This window comes from Peromyscus maniculatus, chromosome X, assembly GCF_049852395.1.
Source record: "Peromyscus maniculatus bairdii isolate BWxNUB_F1_BW_parent chromosome X, HU_Pman_BW_mat_3.1, whole genome shotgun sequence".
Classification (NCBI taxonomy): Eukaryota; Metazoa; Chordata; class Mammalia; order Rodentia; family Cricetidae; genus Peromyscus; species Peromyscus maniculatus.
The window spans coordinates 122,126,139-122,144,729 of NC_134875.1; the positions used below are offsets into that span (position 1 = coordinate 122,126,139).

At 40.5% G+C, this 18,591-nt stretch overlaps 1 protein-coding gene across 2 annotated transcripts in view; it reads right to left on the bottom strand.

Moving 5' to 3' along the window:
- The window catches only part of Wwc3 (WWC family member 3), a 106,050-nt gene that overhangs the window by 40,808 nt on the left and 46,651 nt on the right, over positions 1 to 18,591 (bottom strand). For both annotated transcript variants that reach the window (XM_006994312.3, XM_015987793.3), the window contains exons 4-5: positions 8,509 to 8,585; positions 6,937 to 7,016 (exon numbers count right to left, since the gene is read on the bottom strand). In XM_006994312.3, coding sequence (XP_006994374.2) covers positions 6,937 to 7,016; positions 8,509 to 8,585 — 157 coding nt within the window. The remainder of the gene's footprint in view (positions 1 to 6,936; positions 7,017 to 8,508; positions 8,586 to 18,591) is intronic.

Sequence of the window (18,591 nt, forward strand, 5' to 3'; positions counted from 1 at the left end):
GCATTCGGGAGGCAGAGCCAGATGGATCTCTGTGAGTTCGAGGCCAGCCTGGTCTACAGAGTGAGTTCCAGGACATCCAGGACTGTTTCACAGAGAAACCCTGTCTCAAAAATAAATATATAAAAATAAATAAATAAATAAATAAATAAATAAATAAATAAAAAGTTCTGTTGAATGTGGTATGTAGGCCAGAAATCAGGCAGTGGATGCAGGAGGATCATAACTTTGAGGCCAGACTAAGCTACACAGGAAGACCCTGCCTCACAACAAAACAAAACAAAATGTACATATGTGAGTGCCTGTGTGTCTGTGCACATGCATGTGTATTTCCCCAGCATAGTATCAACTAGCTATTTGGTGAATGCTTTAAAAGAAATAAATGAAAGTCAATAGCAAAAGTGGCAGCATCCAGCATATAAACTGCTTGTATATTTTTTTAAATTCTTCTGTCCTCAAAAGCAGTCCCTCTTCTGCCAAAATGGTTGATTTTCTCACTCACTACAAGTATGCTGACCTGTAAGTTGAGTGTGATAGTCACAAAATTTTCTACTCTATACTTATATTACTGATCATAATTTCACAACAAAAATCAACGTCATGGACTGAAGTTTTGCACAGAGGATGTTGCTAAACTAAATGATGTGATGAAAAGGGTGACTGGAAACAGATTAGAGAATCACCAGAACAAATATCAACTCCTGGTTCCCTGCAGTTAATAAGAAGGCAAGCAGGCCAATTAACAGTTCTCCTTAAGACCCTGGTAGCTCAGAGGGTCCCAGTATTTAAGAATGAAGTAAATGACATGACAGCTAGCAGAGACCATGATATCAGTCACTCCCACAGAACTCAGACTAGGGTCCATTTATTATGTTGAGCTGTTCCTGTTCCAGAAATTGTCTGAGTCCACTTGATGGTGTAGGAACCAAGGCAGTGTCACACTTGAATCATGAAGGTAGCCAATAAGATAAAAATCATGAAAATAATGCAGTATCCATGGTTTTAAACAAAATGAATCCACTTTAGGGTCAGTGTGCAATTGAGAGTTTGCCTCTTTCAATAGGATGGTTCATCAAGGATCTAAGTAAGATGTCACTTGCCCCAGAGACCCACAGAAAAGAAGGATGAATTTAGATATTAAGTACTAGTTCTAAAAGCAAGTGTCCCAGGTAGGCTGAGAGCTAGCAGGGTGGTCAAGGGGGCTGGCACAGAAGACTGGAAATGAAACTAGGGTGAAATGAAGTTGGTCTAGAAGGCTAACTCATCAAACATCTACTTTGTATTCTAGGAGAGAGAAGGCCACATGAGAGTCATAAGGTGAGGAGACATTTAAAAAGAATTTCTGTGGTTACTCACAAGAATCATGAATCACAATAGTGGCTCAGCTTAGAGTGATCAGAGTAGAATCTGTGAAAGGGACTGGGTGCCAAGTATGGAAATACCATACCATAAACAACAGATGTGGTAACAAGGGGGTCAGGGCAGCATTCTGGTCATCATACCAGTGTCAGGGACACTACAGTGTTAGGCAGATAAATGGGAGAAACTTAGGGTAAAGCCATGTTAGAAGCCCATGGTGGGCTTCTCAGTCAGGACAGCTCAGAATTAACACAAGGTTCACTTCAGATCTCCAAACAGGGGACTACCAAGGGGATACTGCCCATACCTGTGAGCATGCCCACCACATTCTTGTGTTTTGTTCATTCCAGAAATATTCTTTAGTTTATGCATCCTTCTATTTGCCTCTGGAAACTAGGTTTCAAAAATTTCAACAGAGTCGAGTGATCTTTCACTGAAATAGCCCTCTTAAGACTTTTTTCAAGATAAATGTTTCTATTTTCTGAAGACTTTTACAGAGATCCATGAGAGAAATGCAAATGAATAATACACTTAGATCCTCTCATTCACCAATGAGAGAGGCAAAAATGCCATAGCTTGTCAACACATTCTGTTGGTAAAGCCATGGAAAACAGAAACGTTCATGTCCAGTGGTAGGAAGAGAAAATGATGTGGCTGCTGTAGGAAAATTTGGCAATGTCCAATATATGACAAATACATTCATCCTGTGACCAATGACTTTCAGGTACTTATCCTAAAAGTATCTTTTAGGAGGCAGAAAGCTTATGGGAAATATTATGCATGGCCATAGCAAACCACCAAAGCCAAAAGTCACTAAAAATCTGGAAAGTTAGGAACTGAAATCTAAAATCAGGGAAACTATACAGGACACACAAATTCTTTTCCAGTTACTGGGACAACAAAAGGAGAAGAATCACAGATGAAGAGATTTAACTGATATACCCCAAAAATGCACTGTGTGGGCCTCATTAGAATTTGGAGCCAAATAGAATGGGGAAACAGGAAAGCTCTTTGCTGATGGGTGCCTAGTAAGTGGGATACTAGGACTCAGATTATGTTCACAAAGGGGTCTACAGCTTTAAGAAAAGTATTTATTGCCGGGCGGTGGTGGCGCACGCCTTTAATCCCAGCACTCGGGAGGCAGAGCCAGGTGGATCTCTGTGAGTTCGAGGCCAGCCTGGTCTACAGAGTGAGTTCCAGGAAAGGCGCAAAGCTACACAGAGAAACCCTGTCTCGAAAAACCAAAAAAAAAAAAAAAAAAAAAAAAAAGAAAAGGATTTATTGATTAAATGTGATTTGGGGATTTATTCCAATAAGAACTTAGGGAATGAGACAGGGCTACATATTTGCCAAGACTCGTCACTGTGGGGTTAAAATAGGGAGAGGGCTATAGGAGGCTTGTTATATTCTCTCTCTCTATCATTGAAAGCTTACCTCTCTCTCTCTCTCTCTCTCTCTATATATATATATATATATATATATATATATATATAACTTCATCATTAATCCAGAGAATATATCCAAGGTCAGTTCCCCTCCACAAATATTTACAACATATATAGATTTAAAAAAAAATACAAAAGGTTCTTTTTTACTCCCTTGGATTCAAGCATAATGATGGATTTCCTTGCTAGCCAGGAAATTCACCAAGATAAACAAGTCAAGTTTAAAATGTTATAAGCGGCCAAACTCCTGTTGAGGTGCTCTGAAGTTTCTGGGAAGCAAGAACAGCAGACAATTTCTGGAGGAAAACCTAAGGCTGCTGCCTTGAACCGTGTTAGTGTTAAAAACAAAACAAAACAAAAATCATAAGCATCGTGTTTATGTACAACAGCTCACTTGTTATCTGGACTTAGAGTCTTGATTTCACAGTAAGAGTGAGATGGTCATTTTTTCTCAAAATTTCTCCATGAACAATATAAATATTCACAACTGATTTGATCCAAACATAAGTACCCAATCTTCAATAGCAGAAAATTAATTAGGATGTAAAAATCTCATAGTCAGTGGTACTCAGGGCAAGGTACCAGCTTGTTTTTCACTTGCAAAGAATTTTAAGAGTGATGTACGTGTCTATGTTTTCTCTTTTTCCTGAGGCTATATCACAGATGCAGTAAACACAGTGATAATGCAGTTTCCAACAGAGCAGTAACATGCTATTCAAGTAGGGCCCTCTCTGGGGAGCTTCTTCCTAAAAGGCGTTTGAAGCCTGGCCCACTGGTAGAACACAGAAATGAAGGTAAGCCCCTCAGTACCAAGGCTAGGTCCAGAATCTCCCCCATCTACTTTTTGACAGGTAAGGTTGGGTATTCCCATGAACTCTGTCAGACAAGAGGAGCCTCCCCTTGGAAAGAGGCAAGTTTACAATAACTGCCCCCAATCATGGAGTCTTGCTAAAGCAAGCAGAAACTAAAAACACCATACCTCTCTCTTCTAGAATCCCAATTCATATTCCATGTCAGCTATAGGAATGAAGTTAAGCCTCGCCCTGTGCTAGTTCATACTCCATAGCAGGAGAAACAGAGGCTACCTCTTGTCCTCAAGCCACTTACAAGTACAACAGATGGACTACTTCCTAGCAAGGTCAAAGGGAAGTCCATTTTCCAGTTCCCAGAATATTTTATGTTCTAGATTATTCAGTCTTAACCGGATATTACAAACTTTGTATTCAAACTGGGAAACAGGCTATCCACAATGGGTCAGGAGAAGCACTGGGCACCAAGCTCATTAATCCCCTGCAAAAGCCACAGCCTTCAAGGAAAAGTGTAGAAATTGGCTCCCCTGTGAGATTTGGAGCTGCTGGACACCCTCAGATTCTTTCTGAATCCTAGTCACCTTCTTCAGAACATTTGCAAGTAAAAAAATGAAATTGACTGCAGCTGCCAACATATAAAGAGCCCATTAAAATGTTAGATTATCCTGTACCATAGAGTAAAGCCACTAGTAGCAAAGGACACTGAAAGCAGGAAATCTACACCCTATTCTACTACATAGTCCAGGCAACTTTTGATAACCTATCAAGCCCAATTATTAATTTGCTTTTATTCTTTATTCATCCTTTTTAACGGAATAATCACAACATACAGGGAAGCATCCTAGAAAGTGTTGGGAGACCTGGAGGCTCTCTGGATGATTGGGGGAGGGGTGGGAAGATAAAGAGCCTGTACCAATACACTGGGAAGCACAGCATCAAGTAGACCAAATGAGCAACAAAGCCAGTAGCCAGGAAGCACACAGTGACAATGCAGCTTCCTACAGAGCAGCATTGGAGAAGAGGCTTGATTTGCTTAAGAGGAAACTTTTAAAAAGCAGAACAAAAACAGCTGTGCTAACTGGCTAGTGCTAGTTAAAAGAATCTCAGATTGCAGAATCAAAACCCAGGCAGACCACACAAACAGACTGCTCAGTGCTAGTAAAGAACAAAGAGGGATAATGACTTTAAAAGAGCTCAGATGGCATTACGCTGATGGGTTTATCAAAATCCACCTGCAGGGGGCATGCCTGTGTTTCTGAATAAACTGCCATGTTTTTAACATTCCTGGGAGTCAGGGCCAGAGAAGCCAAGCTCCCCCAGGCAAAATGCAACAAATCCTTTGTTTTGTGTCTTCCCTGGTACCCAGATGACCTTAATATTAGGTACACATAAAGCAACCCTGAACCAACCCAATCCGACTGACTACAAAAGTCAGTCTCTGGCTGGATAAGTGGTTCACAAATTCAAGTACTTGCTGAATAAGCAGCAAACATGAAGACCAGAATTTGAATCACCAGAACCCATATAAATGTCAGGGAGGTGTGACAGCCTGCTTATAACTTCAGCACTCAGAAGGTGGAGATAGGAACTCTGGGTTACATTGAGAAACCCAATCTTAATGAATAAGGTGGAAAGTGATGAAGACTCCCAGATGTCAGTCTCAGGCCTCCAAATGCATGACATACAGGTCCACACTCTGACAAGCATATACAAACACACCACAAACACATACACATGAAAAAAGAAAAATAGTCAATCTCAATTTAATGTTCAAAAATAGAGTCCTATATGATCAGATCATACCACTCACACAAGGCTAAGATAATTACACTAGTCAAACACACTTATCTATTAACTCTCCATAAAGATCAGCACTGCCCTCATATTTGTTACAGTGTTACTGAATGTGAATCCAAGATACAAAACATGCTATGTTGTTCATCTTTACACACTACAGTAACCATGCAGATGGACCCCCTACCTTTGTCAAAGATTAACTTGATACTAGGCAGGTAATTTCCCACTCTGGGCAACTGAATTTGATCAGTGCTGTTAATCAACTGCGTATTTATACCCTTTCCCCACTCTTCTGTTGAAGCCTTATGCTCTAATGTGAAGGTACTTGGATGGGCTGGGGGTTACACAAGGTCATGAGTGTACCCACAAATGTCCTTGAAAGAAAAGGAAGAGAGACTAAAACTTATACAACCTCTCTCAGCCATGTAAGGATACAATCAGTGTAAAGGTGACTATCTACAAGTCTGGAACTGGGTCGTTTCTAGGAATAGACTCAGACTTCCAGACTTCATGCAGAATTATGAAATGAAAGACTGTTCTTCAAGCCACTCACCTGATGGTATTTTGTTGTAGCGGGCAGAATGGCTAAGACAATCATGTAAAGAGGAGAAACACAGGCACAGAAAGTATGAAGCACATGCCAAGTTTAGCCAGTGGAACCAGGCTCTGAAAGGTCTCTCAGGCAATAAGTCTACACTATTACCTTTAAGAAAACTAATTCTTTCAGGCCAACACCATCACCATCTATAAACTAACTCTTGTTCACTTAATATGCTGATTCAATACAGCTTACTAACTATGAAAAATTCCTCCTCTATTTATAGGAATACAGTTCTAACTGCAGGAGCAAAAAAAGGAGGAAGTCCAGCAGTACTATTTGTGATGATGGGAATCTACAGCTTATGAGGGCCAATGTGTAGTCACTAGTCTTGTGCTTCTCAACTGTAGGCATTTGACAATGTCTGGACACATTACAAGTTATTACAATAGAAGTTGGATGGATGCTACTGACAGCTAGTGGGTAGAGGTCAAAGATGCTGCACAACTTCTCTGTTGTGCAGGATGCTGTACACCAAGACTCATCTAGCTCAAAATATCGCTATTGTCATGGGAGAGAAAATATGTATTACTCTCGTGTGACCACTGAGAACTTCAAATGTGACTAATGAGACTGAGGAACTGTAATTTTATTTTAATTGATTTTAGAATTAAAAAATTTAAGAGAAACTAATAAAATCCTGAATTTAAAGGTAAATAGTCATGTGTGTCTTAAGCAGTACAGCTACCAAAAAGTATGCATAAATACAAAAAGAAGAGTTTTGTTTCCCAAGTATTTCCATTTGAAGGAATAAGATATCTTCAAGGAAAATAAAGATTCTGATATTTGAGATCAGAAAATAATGAGCATAAATAAAAGCAAAAAAGGTAATTCTTGAGGTATTTGAACATGACATGTCCAGGTACCAAATGTATCAGAAAAAAAGGAAATCACAAGAAAACACTCCCATATACACATGCAAGTAACTCACTCTTGTAGGGTCTCCACACCCTTTTCTTTATACTGTAGCTCCTGCTTCATCTGGGTCAGCTCTCGTTTTAATCTGGAAAGCTAAAAACAATTTTTTTTTAAATCCAAGCAGTGATAAATTATTTCTACAATAGTCATCCAAGTTATTCCTTAGCTTTCAACTGCATGGATCATCCAGTATTCACTACTCTAAGAAAACTGCTTTGCTTAGACTAAAAGGTCCCCAATCCTGTGGAGTGTTGTAAAAAACTGTCTTCTGGATATAGCACAGTATTGCAATTGTGAACTCACAGCAACTCTGGTTACCTGCTACAAGACTTACACAAAATCAAGCCAGCCAAAATTCTAGCATAGATGTGGAAGGGGCTCCCTTTCTGAGGAGTTCTTAGCAGTTAATAGGTGATGGGGAAGGAAAAAAAGTCTTCTTTTCAGAATGTGGCCACTGGTCGAATTCCCACCCTCCAGTAGATACTATCATACCCACACACATATGGTCAAACACTAAATGGACTTAGGTTATCAAAAAAAGGAAAAGACACTAAGTTGGGAAAGGGATGTGCTGGGGGAATATGGAGGAAGCTGGAGGGAGGAAGTGGGTAGTAGATATGATCATATTTCATTGTATACATGTATAAAATTCTCCAACACATAATTTTTTAAAGCCCCCATTCCTAACAGGTCCTATGCAAGTGGGGAACAGTACTTGTTTTTTGAGGATAACAATGTACATATCACATAGCAAATGTAAAATTTTGTCATCTTCATTCGTACTTACTCTTCATAGATGTTACGAAGGCCATTTGCAGCCTCTGACTACCTGAACCTCAACTCCCCGATATGATTCCTTAAACAGATTCTGGAACCTAATCCATGTCTCCACCAAACCACAGGGGAATGGGCTTACAGACTTGCAAGTTTAAAAAGCTCCCCAGGTGGTGGTCTTTGCTGAGCTTAAACTTGAGAACTAAAAATACTCAGCCTAGTTTATGGAATGGCACATCAGTAAAAGAGGAGGCCTTATTACTAAGATGTTCCCTGAGCTTTGTCACAAAACAATACATGGGTCCTCTCTCGGACAACCAGGTGGATAAGGGCCTAAAGGGATGAGACAAGGTGTCACTTAATGAATGTAGGTGTCACCAAGGAAGGATCAGACTCCTGATGAAGCACTGCTATAGGAGCTGGAACTCTTTGGGACTAGCAACCAAAAGAAGAACAACAGCTACCAAGGGTCAAAAGTGGTATCCTATTGGCACAGACAAGCAGCCCAGCAACACTGGGCCTTGACACCTTGCCATCTTCCCAAATGGTTGAACGGTCTACCCTATAAAACATGCAATGGATGCTGGCTATTTTTTTTTCTGATGAGCAACAGCCTTAAAATAAAGTATTTTTTTCTGCTATTGTAAAACAAGTGAAAAATAAAGCAAAATGCAATATAATTTGGGAAATAAAAATCCTACCAATATCTTGGTGTTAGACATACTGATGATCACACAATGAATCATGATAAATATTGCTACATAAAAATACATACAGTGCTTCCAGCTGTGAAAACCCTGCTTTGACTTACCCTATCCCGGCGACTTGCTATTTCTGCTTTAATCTGGTGTGGATCATACTTTGTATTGGCTGAATATCCAGAGAAGGCTAAGGAAAAAGAAAATGTTTTATTTTATAACAGAATCTTTGCAATAAATGAACAAAAGGAACTTCTGATTCATCGTGTTAAATTCTCCGTCTGGAATGTATACATGAGCACTGGCTCCCAAATAATTAACATTACACAACCTCAATTCTTGATGTTTGATTTTTTGCATTAGGGTTTACTACATGATCACATAAGAAAACATAAGCTACAGGGAAATAAACTGTTTACTTCTACTAGAAATCTATGAGGGTTAAAGCCCAAACAGACATAAGGGAGAAAAGACTATGGTATAGAAAATTGTTCTTAGTTACTTTCTTTTCCATATAAACACACAGAAGTGACTAAAGGATAGAATCATAAAGATAACTATTGTTATTCTCCATGGTTGCATGTCAAAGGATTTTATCTTTATTGTCTTTGCATCTATAGTTTCCAGATGGATAATTGTTGCCATGGGAAGGAAAAAAAAACACTGAAAATGTATAAAATTAAGACAGCTAGTTTTCCAGTTCTGTCAAAATCTAGTTACTGTCAGTCTCATCAGACGGAACCCAAGTTACTTGTTCCCTAGAAACTGAAGCAAGATATTCATACTTTGATTCTCTGTCTGCTTGGATGTCTGGCTAAAATAAATGTATAGTTTCTTAAACAGTGTCATGCATGTGATTTAATGCTTTTTAAAGGCACAGTGTCATTTGTATGACTAGTCAATATCTGGGGTGAATAAACTCCACAGATCTGCTTCTGTCCACACAAAGCTGCAAACCCTTTCTAGCATTCAAGTGGCTGAGACAGCCAGTAGGTACTGTGCCCCTCGTTTCTCTACACTGTTTTTATCCTTCTATTACTATCACTTTTGTTTACATGGCTGAAGGCTTGGTGGTTTGTACTATGGCAACTTGATTTCTATTCTCTTCCTTAGTTCCATGGTCTTCATCTGTGAGCCAACCTATTCAAGTATCATCAGCTTCCTGGTGTTGTCCCTTTCGTTCACTCCTGTGATTTCAGTACCTATGACTGACCCTCTAATAGTTTAACTTACATGCTCAAAACTAGAATTTAATTCAAGATCCTTTCCTCACTTTATATTGGAAAGGACAGCTTAAAACTATCAAGTAGCTTACACAGCAAGATTATTTAAAACTTCAATTAGAACCACATCCAAAGTTAATTTGGGCAGTTCAGAGCTCCTATTTTAAAAACAGCTCTATGGAAAATCTACTATTTAAGCCCCATTTAGTCAGAAGTTCAAACAACTGAATCTACTGGAAATAAATATCTGAAAGAGTGAAATGTCTGCCAGCTTTATCTCAAATTGTCTTATACTTAGAATTGTGGTCTCTCAAGGACATGGAGGAAAACTTTTTTATAACACAATTCTTTGCTGGGTGTGGTAGCTCACGCCTGTAATCCAGGACTTGGGAATCTGAGGCAAGGGGACTGTTGCAAACTGAAGGCCAGCATGGGTTACAGAGTGAGACTGTCACAAACAACAAAATCCACAATTCGTAGCCTATTGATCGTAGAATACAGATCATTCATAGAAAATTTCATAGCATGAAAAAAGCCTGGTATTTGACCAACTCCAGTCCCCCACCTCACCCCACCCTACACCAGAATTCTGTCTTAGATAAGAATGTCTATTTTGAAATTTTACAACTTTCAATGTTACCTGATTGGTGGCTTTCATTTAAGATCAACAAAGAATGTTATGGCTCAAACAGCGTTATTTTAAAAATTTTTAAATTGTATGGGTATGAGTGTTTTGCCTGCATGTATGTCTGTGTACCATGGAGTTCCTGGTGCTCATGGATCCAGAAGATATTGGTTCCCCTGGAACTGGAGTTACAGATGGTTGTGAGCCACCATGTGAGTGCTGGGAATCAAACCTGGGTCCTCCAGGAGAACAGCCATTGCTCTTAAATGCTGAGTCATCTCTCTAGCTTCTCAAACAATGTTTTTTTTTTTTTTTTTTGGTTTTTCAAGACAGGGTTTCTCCGTATAGTTTTGGTGCCTGTCCTGGATCTCACTCTGTAGACCAGGCCGGCCTCAAACTCTCAGAGATCCACCTGCCGCTGCTTCCCGAGTGCTGGGATTAAAGGCGTGTGCCACCGCCGCCCAGCCTAAACAATGTTCTTAACAGGCAAATATCATTTATAAGAAATCTCCACATCAGGACTAGGAAAATGGCTCAGTGGGCAAAGTACTTGCTATGCAAGCATCAAGACCCAAGTTTAAAACCCCAGAGCTCATGTAAAGCCAGGTTTAGTAGTGCACATCTGTAATCCTATTGTTCCTACAACAAGATGAGAGGAGAATCTGCAGAGGTTCTTGGACATACACAGGTATGAAAAAAAAGATGTTGTGTCTCAAGGTGGAGTGTAAAGACCAACATCTAGGGTTGCCTTCTGACCTCCACACACATGCTGTGCGTGCCCTTTTTTTTTTTTTTTTTTTTTTGGTTTTTCGAGACAGGGTTTCTCTGCATAGCTTTGCGCCTTTCCTGGAGCTCACTTGGTAGCCCAGGCTGGCCTCGAACTCACAGCGATCCGATCCGCCTGGCTCTGCCTCCCGAGTGCTGGGATTAAAGGCGTGTGCCACCACTGCCCAGCTTTTGCGTGCCCATTTTTACACACACACACACTCCACACCTAAGCTTAAAGGCCTCTGGTTAAATGTAATGTGCAAATGATACTAACAGTTGCTATCTTCTCCCTTACACTCAAGTTAAAGTTGTCAACTTAAATCAGGAGGATAATGCCAATTGTTAACATCTGGGATCTTTCCTACTGAGACTAGAAACTAACCCTACCACCAAAATTCAACAACATTAAATTCAGCAAGTTCCAGGACAGCCAGGGCTGTTACTCAGAGAAACCCTGTCTCGAAAAACAAAAACAAAACAAAATAACAACAACAACAAAATCCCATGTTAAAAACTAGTAACAGCAGAGACTGTGAGAAATCTCAGTGTATAAAGTACTTGTCACAGAAGCATAAGGATCTGAGTTCAATCTTCCGAACCTACGTAAAAAGCTAGGCACAGTGGTATGTGTTTGTAATCCCAGTGCTGGGAAGAGAGAGATAGCTGAATCCCTGGGGCTTGCTGGCCAGACAGCCTAGCCTAATCAGTGATAGGCTCTGTCTCCAAAAAGTAAATAATTGTAACAACAAATCAAAGCCCCTGAGGAACAATACCTAAGGTCTGGTCTCCACATACATGTGCACTCATATGCACACATGTTCACCCACACACACACATGTAGGTGCACACTTGAAAACACACACACAGACTGGGGAATCATTACCACAAAACTGTTCCTGCCTCTGAAATTTCATAGGAAAAATTAACAGGGACTTGAAAAACACACGAGAGCTGAGATGTTCACTACTGTACATCTACACAGGAACTTCTCCTGACTCCCGCCCCTGGCTTCTTCCTTCCAGAACCGTAACACTGACCAATAGCCATACTCGGCATACTTAAGATATAGACAAACGGCTGTATGAAACAAGACTACCCCTACAGAGGCCCCAAAGCCACCAATGAAAAACCCCAACCCAATCTTGGGAAGACTCCATTGTTCATGAATTGCTTAGTTTCCAGGAATGTGGGATTAAGTCTTCCATTATCTATAGCTAAAACCATGTGAAATGACATCTTTTACTGCACTGAAACCCTTTCTGTTACTGCCTAAAATTAAGAATTCCAAGTCGGAGAAGAAGGAAAAGGCAATCCAAGTACCTAAGACTGCAAATATATTTAATCTCCAGATGCTAAGAATAGTTGTGAACACTGCAAAACTTTTAATAGTATAATTCAATTTATAAATAAAATGCTGAGTTCCAGTAAGTCTATCAGAACCACTCTCAAGAGTCCAAGGACTAGTTTGGACTCCTGACCCCTTTTCACAGCACACATGCCACTTTTATTACAAGATAACTGCCTACCTAGCTCCAACCCCGAGGTTTATAATAAAGAACAGACTTCTACCTCAAGAACCTCTTCTCTTTTGACAGTTCAATGTAGAAAGACATTAAATAACTCAAGGAGTCTGTTCAGGAATATAATATTGCTTTGGATGATATAATAATAATGTTATAGTTTTAAATGTACCACAACAATGCAAAGTATTATTATACCTTATTATCATAGAGCCTTTCACATGTATTTTACCTATTTTCACAAAATCTTTGTCAAGCAGGGAAAATAATAGTATTTTTCCTCTTATATACAGGGAAACACTGAGTTTGTAGTGACTTGGCCTGCACTGTGCCATCATTGACAGGAAGAATCACAGCTAGGACTTGAGCTCCTGGGGATTAGCTCTCAGTAAACATGCATGCCCTCCTGTAGCCTTCGAAATTGAGGCTTGCTGACTAACATGTGAGAAAAATGCTGTGTGATCTATTTTTCTCTGGCCTGCTCCAACCTGCTTGTGGGAAGGGAAACAAAAGGATGACAGGATTGCCTAAAGCCCTCATCCTAAGCCAGACAAGCAGATGAGAAAACTTTTAGCAGAGTGCCGATGGAAGATAGTGAGTGGGATAGGCTTGGAGCCTCAGAAAGAATGTTGGCAGCACTGATGGCTGATAAGGTCAAGCTTTGCCACCACCTGACCAAAGAATCCAGGATGAGTCAGCATGTTCTCACCGGAGATAAGGCCGCCTCCTTCCCAGGCACCCAGAGACACTTCCAGCAGCTCAGCTCATTCTTGGAACCATGATAATAAAGTCACATTCCTGCTGCTAGATGGGACAAGTCACAGTCAATCTAGGCCACCAGACCTCAACTCAGGAATTACCTGAGAGACTTTAAAGGAACAAATAATAAAAATGTCCAACTCCATCCACAGCTAATTAACAGTAGTAGCAGTTGCTAAAGGCCCTCCAGGAGACTTTTCCCCATGGTTGACAACTCCTGGTGTAGACTGAGGGTGAGAAATTTTTGTCATAAAGAGATACATATTAATTATATTTGTTTGGTTCTCTGGGCCATACAGTCTGTCTCAAATACTTGATTCTGCTGTTGTAATTGCCATAGACAGTAAGTGAGTGAATGCCATGGCTCAGTTCCAAGAAAATGCTTTTGCAAACACCTGCATGGATAGAATTCAGCCTGCAGGCCTAACATATTTTGCAGACCTGTGGCTCAGACTACAATTCTACCACAGGCAAGAATTTTTTTCGAAAGGCTTCTGCGAATGGTCACATAGTTCATCTGAATTCATGCAGAGGCTAGAGTTTCACAAGAATGAGGGAGTAACTACAGAAAAAAAATGCTGAGATAAAGAATGCATTAATCAGTAAAAGGAAGGCAAACAGAGGAACATGTTGCAATGAAAGATGTAGGAGAGAATTCTGCAAAATGGAGCTGTAGGAAAAAGTAGTGGTGTGTCCACTGTAGAACTGTTTCATCTCAGGTGGTCTACAAAGCGTAAAATAGGACTGTATAACAGGCAGTAAGCTCAGGTGCTCATAGACATGAAGGATGGTTGCAATCTCTGTTCCTGGAGACATGTTTCCCCTAATACAGCAGAGAATCTGAATTTGTTTTAGTCAGGAATAAAAAATGTCACAGTTCAGATATTCTTAGATACCAGATGGCTCAACACTGACACCAAAGTTTTCCCCCAGTAAATGGAGTTTCATTCTGGTGATTCTATAACTCAGGGGTAAATATGTGAAGGGTGTGGGCAAAATTCACTTCCGCTCCTCCAATCCTCTCTACATCCTTCTGTTCCAGCATTAGAAATGGCTATTCTAGTTTGTTTCTATGTTTATCACTGTTGCTTCATTTTCCTGACAATCAGCCACTAAGGATAATTGTGTGCCCAGAATTTAGTTCATACCCACACTAGGAACTAAGTAACTGTGCAAGAATGAACGGAGGGTTTACTGATCCTATGTGGACCACAAGAAAGTCAAGAAATCGGCCGGGTGGTGGCAGTGGCCGTGGCTGTGGCGGTGGTGGTGGTGGCAGCAGCAGCGCACTCCTTTAATCCTAGCACTTGGGAAGCAGAAGCAGGTGGATCTCTGTGAGTTCAGGGCCAACTTGGTCTACAGAGCAAGTTCCAGGACAGGCTCCAAAGCTACATAGAGAAATCTTGTCTCAAAACCTCCCACCCCCCAAAAAGTCAAGAAATAGAAAGTACTCTCCCTTGTAGTTGTCCCACGTATTTTGCATAAATTTCTAGACACCTTATTAATTTATAGTCAGTCACTGTGTTCAGATAACTTGAAAATGAAGTAGGTCTGAGTGTGTTTCAAAACTGCAACCAGCAATTTTGAGATGCCTTTTTCTTGTCTAAGAAAGAGTACAGAGAATTGAAGGTCACAAATATATCTGGGTTCCAATCTAAGTTCTATGATCTCTGGGTCCATAACCTTAAAAAATAATTTAGTCCAACTGACATTGTTTCCCACTCTCCCCCCACCCCACTACTCATCTCTTGGCGTGGGGGTATGTGCCTGTGTATACATGTGCATGTTCATATGTGTGCCAGAGCACAAGTGTATATTGGTGTGCATGCATGTGGAGATCAAAGAGAGCTTCAGATTTTGTTTCTTAGGTACCCCCCCCCTTTTTTTTGAGACAGGCTCTCTAACTGGCTTGGAACTGCCAAGTAGGCTAGGCTGGCTGATCAGTGACCCCTGGGGGAATCCACCTGTCTCTACCTCCCTCAGTACTAGGATGTGCCACCTATACCTAGCTTGTTTTCACGGGTTCTGCAGATTGAACTCAGGTCCTCCTGTTTACAAGACAAGCACTTTAATGACCAAACTATCTCCCCAGCCTTATATTCAATTTCTTTAGAGAACAAAGAAGATCATAGCATGTGATTATCGATGGCAATTATACTAACATGTACAAAATATTAGCTTATTGAATTCTGTCTTCCTTTTGCTTCAAGGTATTATTAATGGAGGAAATAATCAATAGAAAGCAAATCTAGATAGACAGCTCTCATTTCCCAGTACCATAGCAAGGAGCTAGCTACCTCCTGGCTTGAATTGACTAGCTGGCATCTAGAGATATCCCATGCGGCTGATTGGAGCCAGGTGTGCTATGAATCCAGCCAGAAGCAGCTCCTAACATGGTCGCAGGCCCTCTGGTGTGGCCATATAAACCATCTGTTAGATCACAGGCATTTAAGCCAACAGGATCACTATACTGAACTTTACCCTTTGGCTAGAAAGAATTCAGTTGAGTCATGACTAGCAGGGTTTTCCTCATTGTAATCAGTAGCTCAGGTTAAACAGAACACTGAAAAGGCCTGGTGGAAACCCTAGGGACAGCAGCCACTTGATAAACCACTTGGATTAACTCCTAGATTCCATTCATAGCTGACTTTTTCCCTGGTGAGCTGATAGGCCCCAGGAAGCTCCACTGGCATCTTCAGCCCTTTCCTGAAAACAGGCAGGCCTAACTCTGGCCTTCAAGATAGCCTACTCCTGGAGAAGACACTGAGTCTAGAAGGTTACTTCTGGCAAGCCAGGTGATGGAACCTGTTGAACATGTCCTCACATTACTACGCCACCGAGTCATCAGCTACCTCTACTGAAGACACAGAGGTCCTTTCAAAGGCAGTATCTTGAGTCTTTCTAACTGGGGGAAGGAATGTAATTGAATGTAATTCCTTATTTGCCCAAACATCAAGGGAATGAAAAGTCCATGGAAATATAAAATATAATCTTGTCAGTGTCTCAGCTCCATGGGACCTTAAGTGGTGAATAACCTTGCTCCATAGGCTCAGCACTACACTGGTGTCCTGTCCCACACACTCACTCCTCCCCAAAGTGAGTACTCTAAGGATATTTGTATTTTCAAAGTCATACACTGTTGAGACCCCATGCTCAGACCTAACTAAACTGGTAGTTTTCAGGTAATGGCCCTTACTTTGCCTTGACTCAATTTTACTTTGCCATTCACTGGCAAGAAAGTTTAAGTTTTTCTTTTTCCTTTTTTAAATTTTTTTTTTAATTTTTTGAGACAGGGTTTCTCTGTGTAACAGCCCTAGCAGCCTAGCTGTCCTGGAACTCACCTTGTAAACCAAGCTGGCCTTAAACCAGAAGAAATCCGCCTGCCGGGATCAAAGGTGTGGGCAGCAACACCTTGCTTCATTCCAGTTTTTCTGACATGTATTCCTTCTCTTTCTTTTTAAAACAAAATTTGTTTTTAGATTTATTGATTTTATTTTCTGTGAACAAGTATTTTTCTCTGCTCACATGTGTGTCTGTGTATCATGTGTGCCTTGTGTTCACAGAAGTTAAAATAGGGCATGGAGATCCCCTAGAACTGGAATTGTGAGCCATTATGTGGATGCTGGGAAACAAACCCAGGTCCTCTGCAAGAACAAGTGTTCTTAACTGCTAAGCCATCTCTCCATCCCATCTATTCCCTTCTTCTAAATTCTGAATTGAGATTCTATCTTGGGGACCTCACCAAAACATGTAAGATAAAGTACATAAGGGTTTCTGGTTAAAAAAAAAAAAAAACTATACTAGGTAAGATTTCGGTCTTTTGAGATAATTTTTATGGCCCAACATGTATGGCTATCATAGTATCAGAAGGTCACAGATTTAGAACCTCAAGGTCATACCAAGCTGAAGCATTGGCTTATAACTGGGTCTCATGTCCCATATGTAGCAATTTTTAACCATCAAGAAAGTTACTTGGCAGAAACAAGGTTAATCCATATAGAATTAGCATTTTTGTGGCTAAAGAAGAGGCAAATATTGGCAGGGTTTTATTGTTTTTGTTTGTTTGTTTTTATGATTCACACTCATGCTGCTTTTTGTTTTGTTTTGTTTTTCGAGACAGGGTTTCTCTCTAGCTTTGGAGCCTTTCCTGGACTAGCTCTGTAGACCAGGCTGGCCTCGAACAAAAAGCCTTGAGATGCCAGCCTGGTCTACAGAGGGAGATCCAGGAAAGGCTCCAAAGCTACACAGGCGTAAAGCTACACAGACAAACCCTGTCTCAAAATAACCAAAAATTGAGATGCCGGGCAGTAGTGGTGCACACCTGTAATCCCAGCACTGGGGGAGGCAGAGGCAGGTGGATCTCCGTGAGTTTGAGGCCAGCCTGGTCTACAGAGCTAGTCCAGGACAGGCTCCAAAGCCAAAAAAAAAAAAAAAAAAAAAAAAAAGCAGCGCTACCTCTGCCTCCCGAGTGCTGGAATTACAGGCGTGCGTCACTACTGCTCAGCTGTTTTTTTTTGTGCTCATGCCTGTAATCCCAGCACTCAGGAAATCTTACCTAGTATAGTTTCTGGGAGTAGTAGATCAGTAGCAATAAATAGCAAAGTAGAATAGCAATAGATCAATAGCAATAAGTCAGCAGCAACTGAACATCTTTTTAAAGTCCCAGCAACTTACTTCTAAAGAACAAATGGGTCAAAATTAACTCATAAAAGAATTTAGAAATTATTTTGAAGTACACTAAATTTTGAGGGAGAAGAATTTATATTTTTAAAATGTATGTAAAAAGTAAGAAAGTTTAAAATCACTAACCTACAGTTCAGCTTTAAGAAAACTAGAAAAAGAAAGGGGTAGCAAGATGGATTAGTGGGTAATGGCACTTGCTGCCAAGCTCAAGGACTTGAATTGGGTTTCTGGGACCCTCATGGTAGACTAGCCTGATCAAGGAGCCCTAGGTTCAGTGAGAGACCCTGTCTCAAAAAAATAATGGGGAGAGCAATGGAGCAAGACAATTGACCTCTGGCTCCCATGTGCATGTGCACTTGCACACATACACATGCACAAACCCAAAAAAGAAGGAAATAATAACATAAATTATTAATATTATGCATGAAGGAAGAGACCACCACCTCACAGCCTACAAACATTACAGCTCAGATCACAATCCAACAATCTTTCCATGGGCTGAATACAACTGTCTACCTGTATTTATACGTTTAATGGAACATAGCTAGATTCACACATTTACGTATTGTCTCTTGCTGCTTTTATACAATAATAACAGGGTTGAGTAGATAGCTCTGA